General features: G+C 41.2%; 1 protein-coding gene across 1 annotated transcript; it reads left to right on the plus strand.

The window, feature by feature from the left end:
• Window positions 1–899: 899 nt before the first annotated feature.
• On the plus strand, window positions 900–11,739 carry eif3d.S (eukaryotic translation initiation factor 3 subunit D S homeolog). Its single transcript, NM_001087118.2, has 16 exons — window positions 900–963; window positions 2,805–2,937; window positions 3,492–3,537; window positions 4,726–4,862; window positions 5,643–5,728; window positions 5,820–5,892; window positions 5,975–6,096; window positions 6,562–6,694; window positions 6,804–6,951; window positions 7,792–7,922; window positions 8,834–8,919; window positions 9,434–9,563; window positions 9,738–9,880; window positions 10,087–10,279; window positions 10,478–10,565; window positions 11,623–11,739. The coding sequence occupies exons 2-16, from the start codon at window positions 2,815–2,817 to the stop codon at window positions 11,634–11,636; spliced, it is 1,653 nt and encodes a 550-aa protein (NP_001080587.1). The 5' UTR covers window positions 900–963; window positions 2,805–2,814; the 3' UTR covers window positions 11,637–11,739.
• Window positions 11,740–19,178: the final 7,439 nt, after the last annotated feature.

The raw sequence follows: 19,178 nt of genomic DNA on the forward strand, positions 1-19,178 counted from the left end.
CTGCACCGGTTTACTGCCACAATATTATAAAACGTGTATAAAGTATTTAGTCTTTGCCACAGAGGTGGTGTATAACCCATACCTCCCAACTGTCCCTTTTTCGGAGGGACAGTCCCTCTTTTGACAGCTCAACCCGCAGTCCCTCATTTGTACTGGAAAGTCCCTCTTTTCTCTGCACTGAACAGCCAGAAAAAGAAACAAAGTTTCTCACTTAATTGGCTTTTAGCAGAGAGCCCAGAACAGCCAACAGGTGCAAATAAGATACTTTGTAACAATTTTGAGACACAAAAACACAGTTTAGATAAGGAGAAATATTTTCAAACTTTCATAACCTGCCAAATTTTGTAAAACAAACATGGTAATTAGGGGGTGTGGCCACAGAAAGTGGTGTGGCCAAAAAATTGCTGCGCTACGTGCGGGAAAAAAAATGTTGTCCCTCTTTTTACTTCCAAAATGTTGGGAGGTATGTATAACCCATTATCCAATATAAAATGCAAATTCACTTTGCACAAAAAGCCGATTTTATAGGTTATGTGTGTAAGCCAGGGACAAATTAGGTTTTCAAGTTTAAACTATCTTGTTTGTTTCCATCCTTATTCAACTACAACTCCCAGAATGCTGCAACAGCTGGAACAAAACCATTAAACCCTTCCGCTTCTTCGTACCAAAGAGGATATCGGCAGCTCTATGATCGGAAAATCTTCTCTCTGGTACTTACGCTTCAACTCTATAGTAGGAGCGTAAGTACGTAAGCCGTAGAACGCGCCTTCTTTCGGCTTCACTGTAGCCTTGGGTAAATGGGTACATTTGCGACAGTTCTGGCAAATTTGCTGACGTGTGACTGGTTTTGCTTTTTGGCCGGTCTTTGCAAAGTGCCGGTTGCCGCGAGTAGACTGAATTAAGGCCTAGGTGAAATCCGCTGACATCAAGCGGAGGATCCGGCGGGGAGTCTTGAAACACGAGGTAAGTGCAGAGCGGGGAGCAGCGGGTGCGTGTCACGGTATATTGACTGCGAAGAGGCCTCTGTTGAAACGGGGGAGATTGAAGCCTGGAGGATCGTACTGGGGCCTGCTCTATGGGCGCCATAATTGAAGCGCAATATATTAGATCTTATTATTGTCTGGGCCAGAGCCTGGTTTATAAGTGGCAAATAGCACGAAACCATGAGACGAGTCAGAGTTGTAGTTCAAGTACTGTCATAACTCAACTGAGCCTTAATCCACCATACTGAGAGAGTAGTAGTTGCACTCAGTACAACAGATCTCATCTGTGAGGCCACTTACCTCTTCTTTCCCCGTCAGAATCGATAAGATCTATTTCTTTTAGCAGCAGCTCAGAATCTGCCTTTGTAGCTGGAACGTAGAGAAGCCTGTGGGTGAGTCCAAGTGCAGAGTTGTACAGGAAGCCCTTGCTAATTGTTACTGAGGACTGATTGGGAACTCAGTGGCAACAAACTGTAGGGTTTTTTTGGGGCAATTAAAGGGGAGATGCAGATTAGTGCTAAGCCTTTGTCTCTTGATTTCCCAGTATGTTCTGCATCCAATCAGCTTTTCCATTTTCGCCTATGATGTACCTTGAATTTGCAGCAGAATTCAGTCCTGCATAGACATTAATTTAGGGGCGCTGCTTCTCGGCCAATCAGGTCTTCTCCTCAGGTTTCTGCCTGGCTGGTGGATTATTTAATAATGTATTGAATACTTCTTTAGTCTATCCCCTGTATTACTGCAGTGTCCCCAGCTTGCAACAGCAGCCCTACAGGACCAGTGTCTACTAGGGTTGTGGCCTGGCCGGTAAAAATGATGGTTGAGCCCAATAGGGTTAAAAGATAAATATACAGTATAGGAAGACCCCTTTTTTTTCATTAAAAGGTGTGAACCCTAATGTCTACACATCTGTATCTCCTATATGTAGCGTTTAAATGGAAAGGATCCCATATCTGCCATTTTAAGGCAAATTACAGTACAGGTATGGGATCTATTATCTGTAAACCCAGTATCCAGAAAGCTCTGATGGCCGTCTCCCATAGACTCCATTTTATTCAGATAATTCACTTTATTTTTTCTCTGTAATAATTAAACCATGCCTTGTACTTGATCCCAGCTAAATTCATCTTTACTGAAGACAAAGCAGTGTTTATTTCTTAGTAGAATTAAAGATACTGACACCAGAAATTAAACTTTTTTTTTTTTTTTACATCTATCAAAATATTGTCTTTGTACGCTATCTATAATTTTTCCATAAAAGTATTGGCAGATTATTTTACATTACCCATCTGATCCCCCATGTTCCTCTATGAGGGGGCTGCCATATTTGAGCTCCAGCATTAGAAACTCTAACTGCCAGGTTAGGAAGGGACAGTCAGGTAGGCAAAACAGTCGGGTTTAGAAACTTCAAGTGACAATTACTTACAAAAGCAGAACTATCCGTGAAAATTTTTTAGTGTCCGTGTCACTTTAAAGTACAGAGATTGAAATTAGAGAAAGAAAACCCCCCGGTCCCGAATATTCTGTATAACCGGTCCCTTACCTGTATTACTAGTGCACAGCATAGTGGCCTCTCAGATTGTCCGTTCAATTCAAGACCAGGCCACTGTCTGAAAGGAGAGTAAGTTCTTCCCATGTTAGTGTGGGTTTCCTCACACCCCCCGCAACATACAGGCAGGTTAGTTGGCCATGTATCTGAATGTGACGGGGATCTTGGATTGTAAACTCCATTGTGCTGGGACTGATGTGTTATTGGAGACTAAAACCCTATTTAGTTACACCAGCGATATCTCTGACACGTATTTGCATTCCTTCCTTCAGGCCTAACAACATGGCAAAATTTCAGGCTCCAGTAATAAATGACAACGCATTGGGATGGGGCCCGTGCGCCATACCTGATCAATTCAAAGACATGCCCTACCAGCCTTTCAGCAAAGGAGATCGTCTGGGCAAGGTACTTTTATTTTAAATGCCATCTGAATCCTATAGAAAAACGGTTAAGTGCTAACGTCAGCTTGCTGGCATAGTATGAGGCTCTGTGCTCACACACAAATCAAGGGCACACGTACATGTTACACCAACCAATGGATATCCAGAGCTCTCGCACTACTTCCTGTTACTACTAGAGCTGCATTATTTCCTGTCAGGTGATCAGTAAATGGCACATTGAACACAACACAGTGGTGGCTCAAAAGATGCTAGAGGGCAATATATATATAGGGGGACATATATGCCTGTTTGTTAGGACTAGCAGAGTCTTAATACGGTATTTGTACAGCACAGTCCGTTTTCACCCATGATCTACCATGTCTTCTCTCTCTCTTTCTCTCTCTCTCTCTCTTTCTCTCTCTCTTTCTCTCTTTCTCTCTCTCTCTTTCTCTCTCTCTGTCTCTCTCTGTCGCTCTGTGTCTCTCTCTTCGTCTCTCTCTTCGTCTCTCTTTCTTCGTCTCTCTTTCTTTGTCTCTCTCTTCGTCTCTCTCATGTGTATTTCTTGTTTTCATTGATAAGGTTGCAGACTGGACTGGGGCCACATACCAGGACAAGAGATATACCAGTAAGTGTGCTACTCTCCCATATGATAACCATGTGCTTAATGATAAGCCTTCTTAGAGCTTTTCTCCTGCTTCAGTGTTTCTTTAACCATTTATTGACTCCTTATGATTGTGCAGTGTGCTGTCAGCAGTTGCTTTCTCTTGAACATGCTATGGACATTGTCTTATTACAGTCCGTTTGAGACGTTCTAGAGATCCAGCTTGCTTTTAGTTAGGAGAGCTGAGCTAAAATCAAATATCAACTCCATCATTTTGATTAAGGATCTCTAAAACTGTACAAATCGCAAAACGGTTTGTTTTTAGGGATTCACAGAGATTTGTTTAACATTGTATTCCGGTTTTTCATTTTTTCTCTGCTGGCCTGTCGGGCACAGGAGATGTGGTAAAGCTCTGTTCTCCAGCAGCCGGGGCAGTGGCCTGTGTTCTTTGAGGGTCTTCGATCTTCAAGTGGAAAATCTGGAGACTATTTTGTGGAAAGGATTATTCTACATTGGAGTATCAGAAGTCTGATACTATCCAACACCTTTCATGCCAAGAGTACCAACCAATATGTCAGTCGGGTCTTTTTATAGTAGTCTGCAGTGAGTGGTTTTGATCAGTCAAGACACCTTATCTGAAAATCCTGTACCCCCACCCCAAGTAGACTCCCCACCCTCCTTCCCCCAGGCTAACTTCCCCCCGGAGAAATGCTCCAAACTTTATACTTACCCCTTATTGCAGATTCTGGCAGCGGACTTCATGGCATCCATCTTCCGGGTCTTCGGTAAGCTGACTGGGAGAATGCGCAGTTGTCGAAAACTGGCAAATTGCTCCGACATAACCAATCTCCCAGTCAGCTTACCGAGGAAGATGGATGCTGTGAAGTCCGCTGACAGAATCTGCGACGAGGTAAAGGGTTGGATTCTCCTTTAACATAGCCCTGTTTCAGTATGCCCAATCTCCAACAAAGAGGAAACCATCTCTACCAATGACTGTTCCTTAAGATTCAAGAATCTTTTGGTAAATGGTTGAATTCTCCTTTAAGGCAGCCACCTTAGGGTTAAAAGGTCTGAATGGAAAGCACGCTTCTAACAAATCAACACAGTTGGAATGGTATAATTTTGCTTAAAGTAAATTAACTAATTTGTATGTATAATATCTGCCTATGCATTTAGTTTGTATCCTTAACCCGATTCTTTTTGATTTTATAGATAAATACTCTTCCCAGTTTGGAGGTGGCAGCCAGTATGCATATTTCCACGATGAGGATGAAACCAGCTTCCAACTTGTGGATACCACAAAGATGCAGAAGACTGCATACCAGAGGAACAGGATGCGATTTGCACAGGTAAATAGGAGGGATTTTATATTCCAGTTTAAGGGGTTGTTCACCTTCCAAACGGCTTTTTCAGTTGTTGTTTTCAGATAGTTCACTATAATCAGGCTTTTTTTAATTGCTTTTGTTTTTTACTGTTTTCCCAAAATTTAAGTTTAATGTTCTTGTCTCTAGTGTCTCAGTGGCAGCTCAGTGATGCAGGAGCCGATTCTGAACTGTTACAATTTGCTACACTTCTTTGATACATTTCTCGGCAGCATCTGTGGAATATTAGCAACTATTGTATCCATTCTAACAGCTGCCTGTAATGAAACTGGGAGAATCTGCTCAGCAGGGACAAAGATAAGAAATGTATCAACTAAATGTATTAATTTAAAACAGCTAAAGAGTCAATGCCCCCCCCCCATAGCTGGTTTAGAAGGTGAATAATTAAAACTTGCAGTTCAATGTTATAAAAACAGTCACAAATAGAAAGTAATTGGGAAAAGTATTGTTTTTCTGGTGATCTATCAGAAACCAACTGAACTGAAAAATGTGTTTCAATTTGAACAACGCCTTTAATAGTTATCCCTGTGACATTCAATTTAGTAGTTTCTTCATAAACCAAATCTGCATCATATTTGGCATCTGCAGAAACATGTTTCAGGCCTGGTGGGCCATTGCAAATACGATTACTATTCTATGACATATCTTATATCATGTTATAAGAAATTTTAGAACCTTGAGAGAAATGATTACATAAGCACTATATGTCGGGGATTAAATTCTGTATGTTTTCCTCCATTCCTGCAGAGGAATCTCCGTCGGGACAAAGACAGGCGCAATATGCTTCAGTTTAACATGCAGACGCTGCCCAAGAGCGCCAAGCAGAAGGAGAGGTGAAGTTGTTCTCTAGCTACATGCTGCCATTTTAGGCTTTACTTTCATGTGGTGTGACAAGACTATGCTCACGACCATTCCAATTTTCAGGGATCGCCTAAGACTTCAGAAGAAATTCCAGAAACAATTTGGTGTACGTCAGAAGTGGGATCAGAGATCTCAGGTACCTGCCACAGCATCATTCATTTTTTCTCTTTGCTGTTTTATTCTATTACATACAAGTAACGTGTTACCTTTTTTTTCAGGCCCAGTTGAAGCCCCGTGATTCCTCTGTAGAGGTGCGGAGTGACTGGGAAGTAAAGGAGGAGATGGACTTCCCACGGCTAATGAAGATGCGTTATATGGAGGTGGCTGATCCAACAGACATGTGAGTAATTGGTTTGATTTATTCCAACAAATTAAAGGGGACGTTTCTTTTTGTTCTGTCTTTTGGATGGGCAGCAACCTAAGCAGCTGGTTTATATCTGCTTCTCTCCAAAGAGATATTTTTGGCTGAACTATAAAGACTAGTTGGCAGCTGAATATCAATGTATAGATCACACTAAAATGTACTCCTATGGCAGTCTTCCACATTGACAAGGCACAGCAGAAATAGTGGCCACATCAGTCTCCTTATTTATTGTGCTTTGTAGGAAATTTTCAGAAGGTTTTTGTGCTAAGGCATAATCATATATTCAGAAGTTGCAAGAACTGTGTCAGTTACACAATCGTGCTGCTCTGTAGGAGGCCGCCTAAATGCAATATTAATGTTGCTTGCTAACCTACATAAAATGCTAATTATTTCTTGGAAATCTTGCACCAAGAGTGTAAATCTTGTCATTCCTCATGCCAGAGAGTGCTGTGGGGCCGTGGAATACTATGACAAAGCATTTGATCGAATTACCACCAGAAACGAAAGACCTTTGAGGAGTATTAAAAGAATATTCCACACAGTGACTACCACTGATGATCCTGTTATTCGCAAGGTGAGGTGCCATGTGGCTTGGCATTTGTTTCTCCACTGAATTGATATCTAGTAAGTCTTCTCACATATTAATCACCTAATGACCTGTCTCTTGTATTCTTTCCCCATAGCTGGCCAAAACCCAGGGCAATGTCTTTGCTACTGATGCCATACTTGCCACGCTTATGTGTTGCACACGTTCAGTCAATTCCTGGGACATTGTGGTCCAGAGAGTGGGGTCGAAGATCTTCTTCGATAAGAGAGACAATTCAGACTTTGGTAAGTGGGCAAGAGTAGGCAGCTTTGGGCTTGATGTATCCAATGAACAGGGCTAGTGTAATAGCTTGCAGGTACTGAAATTTGCTAATAGTCTACATCCATGTCTCTGAAGCTTCCCCCTTTCTTAGTGTTCTATGAGAACTGAGCTGAGTGTGTAGAGAGCAAACTTCTCCATAGTGGAGAATCCCCAGTAAGACTGGTATGCAGTATTTTGCATCTTTGTGGTATCTGCTGTGGATCCTCACTGCTGTAGGGTTGCTGTGCCGCTAATACAGAAAGTTCTTTACTCCAGATAGCTTTTTTACCTTTACTATGCCAATTAGGGGTGTAGAGGAAAATCTCGTGACTTTTTGTCACAAAACAAGGAAGTAAAAAATGTTTTCCCCTTCCCACACTTATTTGCATATGCAAATTAGGATTCGCTTCAGTTTTTGGCCGAATCCAAAATAGTGGATTCGGTGCATCCCTAAGAATAATGCAGATGTCATAAGGGGGTGCATCCAGGTAACTTTTTTTTTTTTTTTTCCCTGGGTGAATCCAGGTAACTTTTCCTGGGTTAATTAAAAACAAGTTGCACTTAATGGATGCTAACTATTGGCTATGACCTGATCTTGAGTTATATATAGTTAAGAGTGAGCTAGGAAAAATAGCTGCTATAAAAACACAGTGATCTGCAGGCATAGCCAATCACTGCTTTTTCTGGACAACTTGGATATTGTCTTGTTCAGGTTGTAAAGCTATAGAAACTACATTTTCATTGCATGTCATATATACATTACCGAGTGTAGCAAGAAAAACAAAGCCAAGACCTGCTATACATATTTATTTGTGTGTCTCTAGATTTGCTCACAGTGAGTGAAACTGCCAATGAGCCTCCTCAGGATGAAGTGAACTCCTTAAACTCCCCCCGGAATCTGGCCATGGAGGCCACTTACATCAACCACAATTTCTCTCAACAGTGTCTACGAATGGTGAGTGTTTGGCAATGGAGTGTTTAAATAATGTAGGGTCTGTAGGCCATTCGTCGTGTGTAAATGATGTGCTCAGGCTGGTATTTTTTTTCATAGTATGATTTAATTTGCCTGTAGTTGGCTGGAAGCATTCTGTACAGCAGGCTGATCATTATAAATAGGCTGTGCTAAGGTCTATGAGATGATGCAGGCTCCTGTGAAATTGTGTGAAGTTTATATTATGATAAACTATTAAGCACACTTATCACATAATTAATTATAGTATATAAAACAATCGATTATTGGGAATCTCAAAGTCTGGGAATTTAATCTTTTTAATTAATGTATGATTTCTAATTTTTAATTTATTATACTTCAAGTAACAGTGTTGAAAGTCCTGTGGGCAAGTAGTGAATTAATTGGTGGTTAAACATATTTAATAGTGAATTAATGACTTATCCTACACAGTGAATTTATGTAAATTAAGAAAATTCTTTCTTTCTTTCTAACTCCAAGTTAAAGTAATTGTTACGCTGACTTGTGTCAGACCCCAATTATAATCAAGGAGGTAGAATTCTAATTGGTTGGACCAGGGGTGATACACAAATCCGTATCTTCTAAAATGTGTGAAGTTCTAATGGGGCTTTTTTTCTCCTAATTTTTCAATACAGAGCAGATGCCTTTAAGTAAAACCTCTGTTATTTTTTAGTTGTACAGTGTTATCTAAAATTGTAATGAAATATAAGTAACTAGTGTTTGATTTCACAAGGATTTCTGCATTTTCTATATATGTTCGCCTATAGTAAAGCGTTAATTTTAAAATCTATATTCCTCAAACTCAAGCCATTACAAAGCACTATGGAGTGAGAAAGTAAAATACCGGTTTCACCTGTATAACTAAGAGTGAATGTATTTTTCCTTTTCTCTTATAGGGAAAAGAGAAGCACACATTTCCCAACCCAAATCCCTTCATAGAGGATGACGTGGACAAAAATGAAGTGGCATCTGTTGCATATAGGTGGGTGGTCGTTTATGAAATATATTTGTAGTATTTGTTGTCGCATGTTTTAATATAAAATGTAGTAATATACATTACTCCTAACAGGCACATGACATGAACCTGTGTATTTTATCTGCTTATACAGTTGACTGTAATAGGAGATAGTTTCTTTAATAACTGGCAGTTTGGCTTACTGTATAACTGGCAGTTTGATTGGCTTACTGTATAGACAGAGTAAGGTTTAGTTTAGAACAATGGTTGCAAAACTGTTGGGCTGCCTCCTGATAATGTCTGCCCAGAATATTATTTTGCAGCTGCATTAAGTGAATACATTTGTAAATCTCTAACCTTCTTATGAGCTAAGAGGCCCCCTGGCCAAAAGGAAATCCGTAAAATTGAAACAGAGGGTTAAAAAGATTAATGATTACAAATTATCATTCTATTTAACGTTAAATGTGAGTTCTCTGACGTTGGTACAAAGTTTACTTCACCTTTAATCCGTGATTTAATTAGTTCCTTTTGCTTTATGTAGGTACCGGCGATGGAAGCTTGGAGATGATATTGACTTGGTGGTGCGATGCGAACATGATGGAGTGATGACTGGGGCTAATGGAGAGGTGTCATTTATCAATATCAAGACTCTAAATGAGTGGGATTCCAAGGTGAGTTAGACTAAAGCCATACACCACGAATAATTCCACTTAACTACATTACTCTGTGGGCTTTATATATTGTGCTTTTCTTTTTTTTTGATAGGATGCTCAGAGCATCCAAATCATTATACAACGCTCTTGTAGAACTGCAGCAACAACTGAACTTTTTTATGTTCATTCTAGTATTGTAATGGTGTGGACTGGCGACAGAAACTGGACTCCCAGAGAGGGGCAGTGATTGCCACTGAGCTTAAGAATAACAGCTACAAACTGGCCCGTTGGACTTGCTGTGCTCTGCTGGCTGGATCAGAATACCTGAAACTAGGGTAAGAGCAACTGGGCTTCCAGTGAACTTATGTTTTTATATTTAAATTATCTGTCCTTCAGTGAGACCTTACCAGCTTGGAGCGTTGCACAACAATATGTAAAACATTAATAAAAGCCATTTTTATTGGTCTGCACAACCGTTGTGTACTGTTTCTTGCTGTAAAACGACAGTAGTTCTCACTTATATCTGTGTTTCTCATCCTAGCTATGTATCCCGTTACAATGTAAAGGATTCCACTCGCCACGTGGTCCTGGGCACTCAGCAGTTTAAGCCCAACGAGTTTGCCAATCAGATTAATCTGAGCATGGAAAATGCATGGGGCATCCTTCGCTGTGTGGTGGACATCTGCATGAAGCTGGATGAGGGAAAGTACCTGATACTGAAGGATCCAAACAAGGTAAGACTTATTAACTTCTCTCACTGCCACAGTTTGTAGCAGGGCTGTTGGGCAACATTACATGACCTCTGATGCATAGCCGCTGTAGGCCTCCAGTTCAGCACAGTGGAGTACACAGTCATGATGCTTCTCTACTGCTGCCTCCAACAATGTCTTTTGCAAACTCACAGCATCTCCTGTTTTCTTTTATCTCTGTAGCAAGTTATTCGTATCTATAGCCTACCTGATGGCACTTTCAGCTCCGATGAGGAGGAAGACGACGATGATGAGGATGAGGAAGTTGAAGGTACTTGGTGGGATGGGAAGCTACAACTGCTTAGAACTACTTGCATAAAGGAACAATAACATCAAAAAAAAATTACATTTGTTAGAATACATCGGAAAAAAAAACACCAAGACAAATGAAACGTTAAAATAGCAAAGTCTTTATTAAGAAATAACTTACCGAAACTCGGCTTGCCCTGCTCTTCAGAAAGCGATCGGGCAATCCATTGTGCGGCGCTCGATTTTTCCTTATCGGAGATAGCGAGATAGCCAGGGAGGAGAAATCGAGCGCCACACGATGGATTGTCACCGCGTTGCCTTTTCTGAAGAGGAGCGGAAGCGGAGTTTTGGTTTTTTTTTTCGATTTATACTAACGAATATTTTAAAAACATTTTTCGATGTATCTTGTGCTTTAAAGGAGAAAAAAACTGTAATGGCTGGGAGGAGCCAAAATGTTAGGCAGCCCCTAAGTGATTATAATTGCTCATCTGAGACCCTGGACTTGGGGCTCTTGCTTACTGCAAACTGCACTGGCCCAAGGTACTAGTGTGATGTCATTGTCTCTAGTGATAACATTTGGCATTTGTCAGTGATTATATCTCTGTCTAGGACAGAACAGCCACCATATAGATGTATATAAATAAACGCATTGCAAAAGCTCTAATGATGTTAAACTCCTTAACTGGATTTTATTTAGGGGTGCATATCGGAGTTTTGCTTATTGGAAGGGGGAATATGCAACTTATTGAGAAACTGCTAAATGAGACTATTTTGTAACTGCTGTTTTAGACGCTTGTCTATTGCGTGTGTACCTGTTGTTTGTTCCATCATACAGTTACTTTCTGTTTTCTCTATTGAAATGTAATTAGTATCAATGTAAACTAATTTTGTCTTGGTTACGTGAGCATTGAGAAAATTCTGAAAAAAATCTTCCCTGGATAGTATTGTGTAATATATTTGCTGGTTAGCAACTGTATACACCCAGAGACACGTACTCCATTGTTATATTCTGCATCTACTGATAGAGGCCTCTGGCGTGATATTCATTTCTTTTTTTTTTTTTGTTTTTTCCCCCACAGAGGAGGAAAGTTGAAAAGCTCTGATGGCTCCAACGTCTATTTCCTTCATACAATTCCTCATGGATCCTCCATAATTTCCTGTTAAACGAGAAACTAATAAAGATTATTCAACTCCTATTACTTATTCTGGTGAATTTTATATGTATTTCAAAATATATTGTATAAGAGGTTGCAGCATTTTGTATAAAAGAGAAATTGTATGTCGCTGTGGCCCAGCTTGGTGGTAACTAAATGGGTGGACCGCGATGTTATAAGGGGTGGAGCCACGGGTTGTGCCTCAAAAGAGGGCGGCCACATCACGAGAGGCGCAGAAGACGAAGAAAAGGTAAGTTTCCACCCAAGGGCCAAGGGCATTAAGGGTATTACAAATTACCAGTAGCTACATTTGTAATATCGGCCCAGGCAGGTGTTTTACAAATCTCCTCTTCTTCGGGGCGACTTATCTCTCTGAACTGCCTTCCTGCCTGCTAGAATGTAAATTGCCGGCGGGGAGCACTTTGTTTCCAAAGTCGCCCGAAGTTTTCTCGTTGGCCAACTTCGGGCGTCTTCGTGAAACGAATCGCTCCGTGTGCCATCCCACTGGCAATTTACATTCTAGCTGGCAGGGAGGCAGTTCGGGAGATTTGTCGCCCCGACGACGAGATTTGTCGCCGGGCGACTAATCTCCCCGAATCGCAGCGTGTGTCTCTGCCCTTAAGATCTTCCTCCTTTAACACAGGCCTCCTCTTCTTCACTGGGACATCCTGACAAACATGCCGGCATCAGAGTCACTTCACATACACACAACAGCTTTACTCAAATATTTTCTCAGTCTCATCAAACACAAGACATAATCAGTAAAGATGGTCAGTATAGACAGTCAACATTAGAGATATCATATTATTGTCCTTTCAGCATAATACTCCTGTTAGTGGAGCCACACAAGCAATATGATCACAAAGCTTGATGAGACAAAAGCAATCAATATATGTTATTATAAGCAATAAGTTTAGTTCCCTCATACAACCTATGGAAAGCAATATAGTCATTATATTCTACTCTACTTTTAGTATTTTAAAGAATGCCCTTTTTCTAGCAACTTTGCAATTGGCCTTTATACCTTATTTTTTTATAATTTTGTAATCATTTGCTTTTTTTCATTGCCTCTTTCCAGCTTTCAAATGGGGGTCACTGGGGTTACTGCCTTCACTCCTCATATCCCATCAATAACTCAGTCATGCCACTTTCACCTACAGACTGTTTCTAAAATAAGACCATCCATCTCACAAGATTCCACCAAATTCTAATTCACTCTCCGTGTCATGTATTGATTACGGCAACTCCCTATTGATTGGCCTTCCCCTTTACAGACTGCCACCACTGTGGTCCATAATAAATAAACATGCACCTCACCATCCTTCTTCTGCCACTCCCTACACTTGATAATATTTGTTCCACATCATATATCTGTAAATCTACTGCCAAGTATTCACCACACTCTCCATTATGCTCTTCTAATGATCTGATTGTTACTCCCTATAGGGGTAGAACTAGGGATCCCTGAGCTTGAGCTGCACCTCTTCCCTTTCAGCCTTAATTAGAATTTATGCCAATCTTTCAGCCTCCTAACAATCTTTTAAAACAAATAACTATAGGGCATATCTCCCAAATTTTGGAAATAAAAAAGCAGGACAGAGCAGCAAATTTTTTGACCACGCCCATTGTTGTGGCCACACCTCCTAATTACCATGTTCATTTTACAACATTTGGCAAGTTATAAAATTTGAACATATTCCTGTGTTTTTCACCCCAGTTTCGCTAATGAAGGTGAATTGCCCTTTAAGCTTTTCCCAAGGGACGTCCTTATCTAAATTATTACAATTACTTATTTGCTTATCTCTAAATTGTTACAAGGTATCCTAACTGCCCCTGGTAGCTGTTCTGGGCTATAATCCAAAAGCCAATGAAGTTTTTTTCTGGCTGTTCAGTGCAGAGAAACAAGCCCGGATTTGTGGCGAGGCCACATAGGCCCGGGCCTAGGGCGGCAAGACTGTAGTGGCACGCCGCCCAGCCACCTGCCTGTGCACACACACAGGGGGTTGCGCATGACATTTTATGGTCACTAGAACTCAGCGGTGCGCCATTAGCGGGCTCTAGGACCCTGCAGCGCAGAGCTGCCTCGGGGCGCCGTCCCGAAGGCATAAATCCGGCACTGCTAGGGTGGTCCCTGGAAGGATGGCGCTAAGTGCCCGGGGACTGAAGCTCGGCCGTCGATGCAAACTGTTACCTGGTGCCGCGCTTGTACTTCTGCCTGGTGGTGTGGAGCTTCAGTGGTCTGCAGGGGGACAATGTTGAGGTATGTGTTGTGGGCAGAGAGGGAATGTGTGTGGGTGTCTGCTGCTAAGAGGTGGCTATGTGACTGATAGGGAATTAAGTGGGAAAGTGGGGGAATGTGGCAAAGAGAGGAAAGTAAGTGCGGAATGTGGCAATAAGTGGACATAAATGGCTCATGTGGAAGGAAGAGGACAATAAGTGGGTTAAATGGGAGAGATGAGTGATTAGCGTTGGAATGAATGGGACATGTCAGAGATAGATGAGCATGAGTGGGGATTAATGATAGAGATGGAGACTGAAAGGGGTGGAAGAGCAGCGAAATGAACGCAAGTTTATGGGTGCATAAGTAGGGTATGTGGGATAGAAAGGCAGAGACTTCACTTATGAATCTGTGCATATGCACCTGGGGTAGACGGGGGGGGGGGCAGACAGACTGCGGCCTAGGGGCGTCCGAAATAGAAATCAGGTCCTGCAGAGAAAGTCAGGACTTTTTAGTACAAACGTGGGACTGCGGGTTGAGCTGTCAAAAGCTGGACTGTCCTGCTGAAAACAGGACAGTTGGGAGGTATGCATAGGGGGAGTAGCCCCTACGACTGCACTGGGGCCTTGTAAGGACATAACGTGCACAAGAGGATTTAATAAGAGAGCAGTGTTTTTTCTTTAATGTTTAATGACTTCCCCACCTCCTTTCATGGGTCTCTTGGCTCTCTCCCAAACCACATCAACAGATCTTCCTTCCACAATATGACTCCTTCTCACTACCCCTTGGGCAAACGTTTGTCCATGTCACACATATCTGGTGCCTTGGCTACGTGGCAAATTCTAGGATGCCCACTGGAGACTGACCTGGTCCATCTTCTAGTGAGCATGCTCCTAGTATAGGATGACCTAGCAAATCAGAGCAATAGAACAAGTAGCCAATCAGAGTTCACAGTTCAAATTTTAGCATTGCCATCTGCCAACTCCAGTTGTAGCAGCACCCGTGTAGGAATACAAGTTCCATCTAAGCCATGTGCTCCTACAAAAGATTTGAGGCCAACAAATTATGGTGAACTCCAGAAGAGGAGGAGATATTTTTGGTTGGGGAGACTACCGATACATGGCTTTGCATGGCAGAAAGTCTAATACTTGTGCTTGGGCATAGAAAAGAAATGAGAAGGAATATTTGTTCATATATTCAACTTATTTCTGGTTTTGAATTAGTTAAGATATCCACTTGTTTACAATCCAAACAGTCTGTCTATTGCACATGTCAATATAAACCAGTGAGATCATTGCTATATATTGAATGAGACCATTGCTTTATATTGAATGAGATCATTGGTATTTATTGATGCATGCAACAGACCGTATAGTTAGAGTTTTCCCATAATTGCTGTAATGGTGCCTTTACAGCACTGAATTGGCTTACCCACAATTCCAGATGATCCCATTTGACTTTCCTTTTCAAGATTAATTTTAAAAATGAGACCCAATGGTGAATAAGAATGTCCTTGGGTAAATATCTTCTATATTCTCCACATTATCTCACTCTAGGATCTAACAAAAGGCAAGGAGTATTTTAGCGGCACTCAATTTATCCCTGATTTGATCTCCTCATGACTGATGTTCTTGCGCTGCAGCTAATTGCTGGGCCTCCCCAGGGGGCAATGGATTTGCTCTCTGCACTAGAGATTTAAGATATGAAGGAATATGCTGAGGAGCAATTACTCAGAAGTCTTATCCACAAGGCCGATTAGCCAGCTGGGGACAGATTATATTTATATTGAGGAGAAAAGAGCTTTCTTTAGTTGAAGTATAGATCACAGGCCAAAATCAATAGAGTTTGACTTTGCTATCTCAGATGTCTTCAGAGAAGCATCTTCTCAGGCATTTAACATGATCAGAATAGGCGGAAGATGTAAAGCATTGAATTACTGTATTTGATCAGCCGTTTGGTCTACTACTTCCCACCATACAATGAATTACTTTAAAAAATGTTATCATTTGACAGGATAGAGGGATACAGGAACTGATCATGGGTGGGTCCAAGCAAGTGCTGAATTACATGTGTGCTTAGAAAATGTCTTGGGTGCTCTAGTGTCTGACCCATGAGAACATTGGGCTTATCAACACCTACCAATGCTCTCTTGGCAACTAATGTCCTATATTATATGAGAAATTGATTTATTCTATAAAAATCATTAATGGGAAGAGCAAGAGACCAAACATAGTTTGTCTGTTGGAACTAGGGTTGCCACCTTTTCTGGAAAAAATATCAGCCTTCCTATATATTTAGCTTTTTTCCCTGTTAATAACATTGGGATCAACCATCATATCGGCCAGGTGGCAACCCTAGTTGGAACCTAAAAGGTTCCCACAAGGCCCAAGAGCCTAACCACAGGGAAGATATGGTAAGCCCAAAAAGAAACCATGAATCCAAGATGAGTCCTCACAAGACTGTATGAGGATACTGTTGTGCTGCACTGAAAAAAATTGGTGGATTTGCTTCAGAAGCACAACTATAGTTTATCTTACTAAGTTGCAGTTTAACCATGGGGGCAGCCCTTTAATCTGCAAATAGTCTACTGAGCCCAGGTTTGCAGAAGTCACTGTAGAATGAAAACAGCAGATCTGCAACAACAGCAACACACTCTTGTGTATTTGCGGATACAATGTAAAATGACAAGATAAAACCTACAGTATAAAGAAGTCAATGTAATATGTCAGCAGGTCTATATTAGATAAACGAAGATCTCAAGTGATCATGTGATTAAAAAGCAGATAAGCCCAAATCTATATGAGGTCCTTTGGGATGTTGTTTTGCCAGTTTAAAAATCCAATAGTTTCCCTATGGCAATGTCTCTCAGACCTGTGTCCCCCTTATTGTGACGCTTACAGAAATGTTTAACGTGAAATCGGAATCTTTTCTAGTTATATTATTTATCCTTTTGTATATACTTGAATTAGGCAGTGTCATTATTAAAAGAGACAAGTGAAGCCAGTACTGACAAAGCACACGTGATGCCACGTTATTTATGTCATTGTGTTGATTTTGGCACCACGTCTTTGGTGTTTAGATGCTTTATTAGGGATGGGAGAATTTGATCCATTTTGTTTCTCCAAAAATTCACCGCCGACGCCCATTAAAGTCTATGGCGCGGCAAAATTTTTTTGACGTGTGTCTTTTTTTTTTTTTTTGATACACAAAGCCATTCAAGTCTATGGGCGTCATTTCCACTGCTAAACAATTTGCCCATCCCTATTTATAATTATTTCATAGGTATTTACCTCCTCTCTGGCTCCTCGTGGGAAGTGGAATAGTCCAGTGCGTTGGGAATTTTGGTTTCTCCAAGAATCTGTTGTGGACAGTGGTTGTTTTCATATTTTGAGATATCCTCTACTTTTGTATACCCGGATTAATGGATCCTGGAGCTGTTTTCAGGACAGACCTGTGTTCTGATGTTAATGTTGAAGTAAATACCTTCAGAATAACTTTTGAGTACAGTTTCACCTAAGGTGTTACTTTGTGGCTGGGCTACTTGGGCCTTTGCTAGGGGAAGTGGATTGTGTGGGACAGTCTAGATAAAAGCAACACTCTTGATTTCTTGTAGTAGTGCCAGTATTTGTCTTTGGCATTAACATGGGCTCAGTAGACCCAGGTAACAGCACATTCCATTTAAAAATGTAGTAAACCCATTCTTTTATACTGGATGTGCTATGGATTCCTAAAAATAATGCCTGCATGCAGTACATGAGCCAATGGGAAATATGCCTGGGAGGAAAGGGTGGTGACCAGCTCCAGTGTTTTCATTAGCTACCCCACCTGTTTTCATTCCAATTTTAGCTTTGACAGAAGAAAAAAAACATCAACAAGCAAAAATTCAATGGGCTTCCCCTGCACTTCTATGGCATCTCCATAGATTTGTATCAATGAGATAAAATTCACATTTGGTGGATTACATACCTCAAAAATCATGGAATTTGGGATTACAAAACTTTCACCATCTTGGAAAGTGTCTGTGACACTCACATGCTCAGTGGGCTCTGAGCAGCTGTTGAGAAGCTAAGCTTAGGGGTTGTCACAAATATCAAGCAGAAAATGAGGTTGGTCTGTAATATAAGCTGATGCTACAGGGCTGATTATTAAATTCTGATGCTAATTGCACTGGTTTCTGTGCTGCCATGTAGTAATTATCTATATTAATTACTAATCAGCCTTAAATTGTGACATTTATATTCTATGTGTACTTAGGGACCCCTTGGCCCGCCCCCAATCCGCTGAAAACGTAACTGTTCTCTTCCTTTTGGCCATTGCTGCAATGTAGCTCTGCCCCCTTTTACATCACGGCCCGCCCCCTTTTGTTCACACCCCCACCACTGGCCGGTAGAAAAGGTGGCAACCCTATGTGTACTGTATATTGTGAGTGGGTCCCTAAACTCAGTAAGTGACAGCAGCACAGAGCATGTGCAGTGAATCAGCAGAAAAGAAGATGGGGAGCTACTTGGGCATCTTTGGAGACACAGATCTTTACTGCTAAAGGGCTATGGTTGCCTTGAGCTGGTACGGAAGCCCAAAACATAATGATAATGTACAACATTTCTATCTACTTCTTTAGTTAGGCATTAGTTCTCATTTAACAAACATCGGCTTCAACTTTCCAGAGATGGGAAACAAAGAAGACAATGGCAAAGGGAATAAAGAAGAACAAAGTTTTCCTGAACTTGCACATATGAAATCATCCATGGCCGGTTAGGGGTGAAGAGAATTAGGTTTGTCCTATGTTTCTCTATTTTATAGGCAAACTTCGGTTGTAAAATGCAAGCTTTCACATATATAAACTATGCCTGGAGCAGGGACCTATGAAGTCCAGGAAGGTCACAATTATAATCGAATAATTGATATTGATCTATTGGCTAAGGCAGAACAACACTGTTAATTCTCAATTCCAGGTCAAACTAAGTCTGGGAGCATCACCAGAATGAAAAGTCCTGGTGGTGCCAAATAAGGGCTGTGATTGGCTATTTGGAAGCCGTTGTGTGGATTGGCAGCTTACAAGTGGCTCTCTAGCAGTTCACACGGTTTTTATGCAACCAAAACTTGCCTCCAAGCCAGGAATTTAAAAATAAGCTGCTTTGGGGCCACTGGGAGCAAAATACAAGGGGTTGGTGAGCAACACTGTTTCCGTATTTGGACAACATATGCCCAGTAAAACATCAAGTACTGACTCACAATATCTGTCACTATATTAATGAAACGCACT

The sequence above is a fragment of the Xenopus laevis genome, chromosome 4S (genome assembly GCF_017654675.1).
Source record: "Xenopus laevis strain J_2021 chromosome 4S, Xenopus_laevis_v10.1, whole genome shotgun sequence".
NCBI classification, from domain to species: domain Eukaryota; kingdom Metazoa; phylum Chordata; class Amphibia; order Anura; family Pipidae; genus Xenopus; species Xenopus laevis.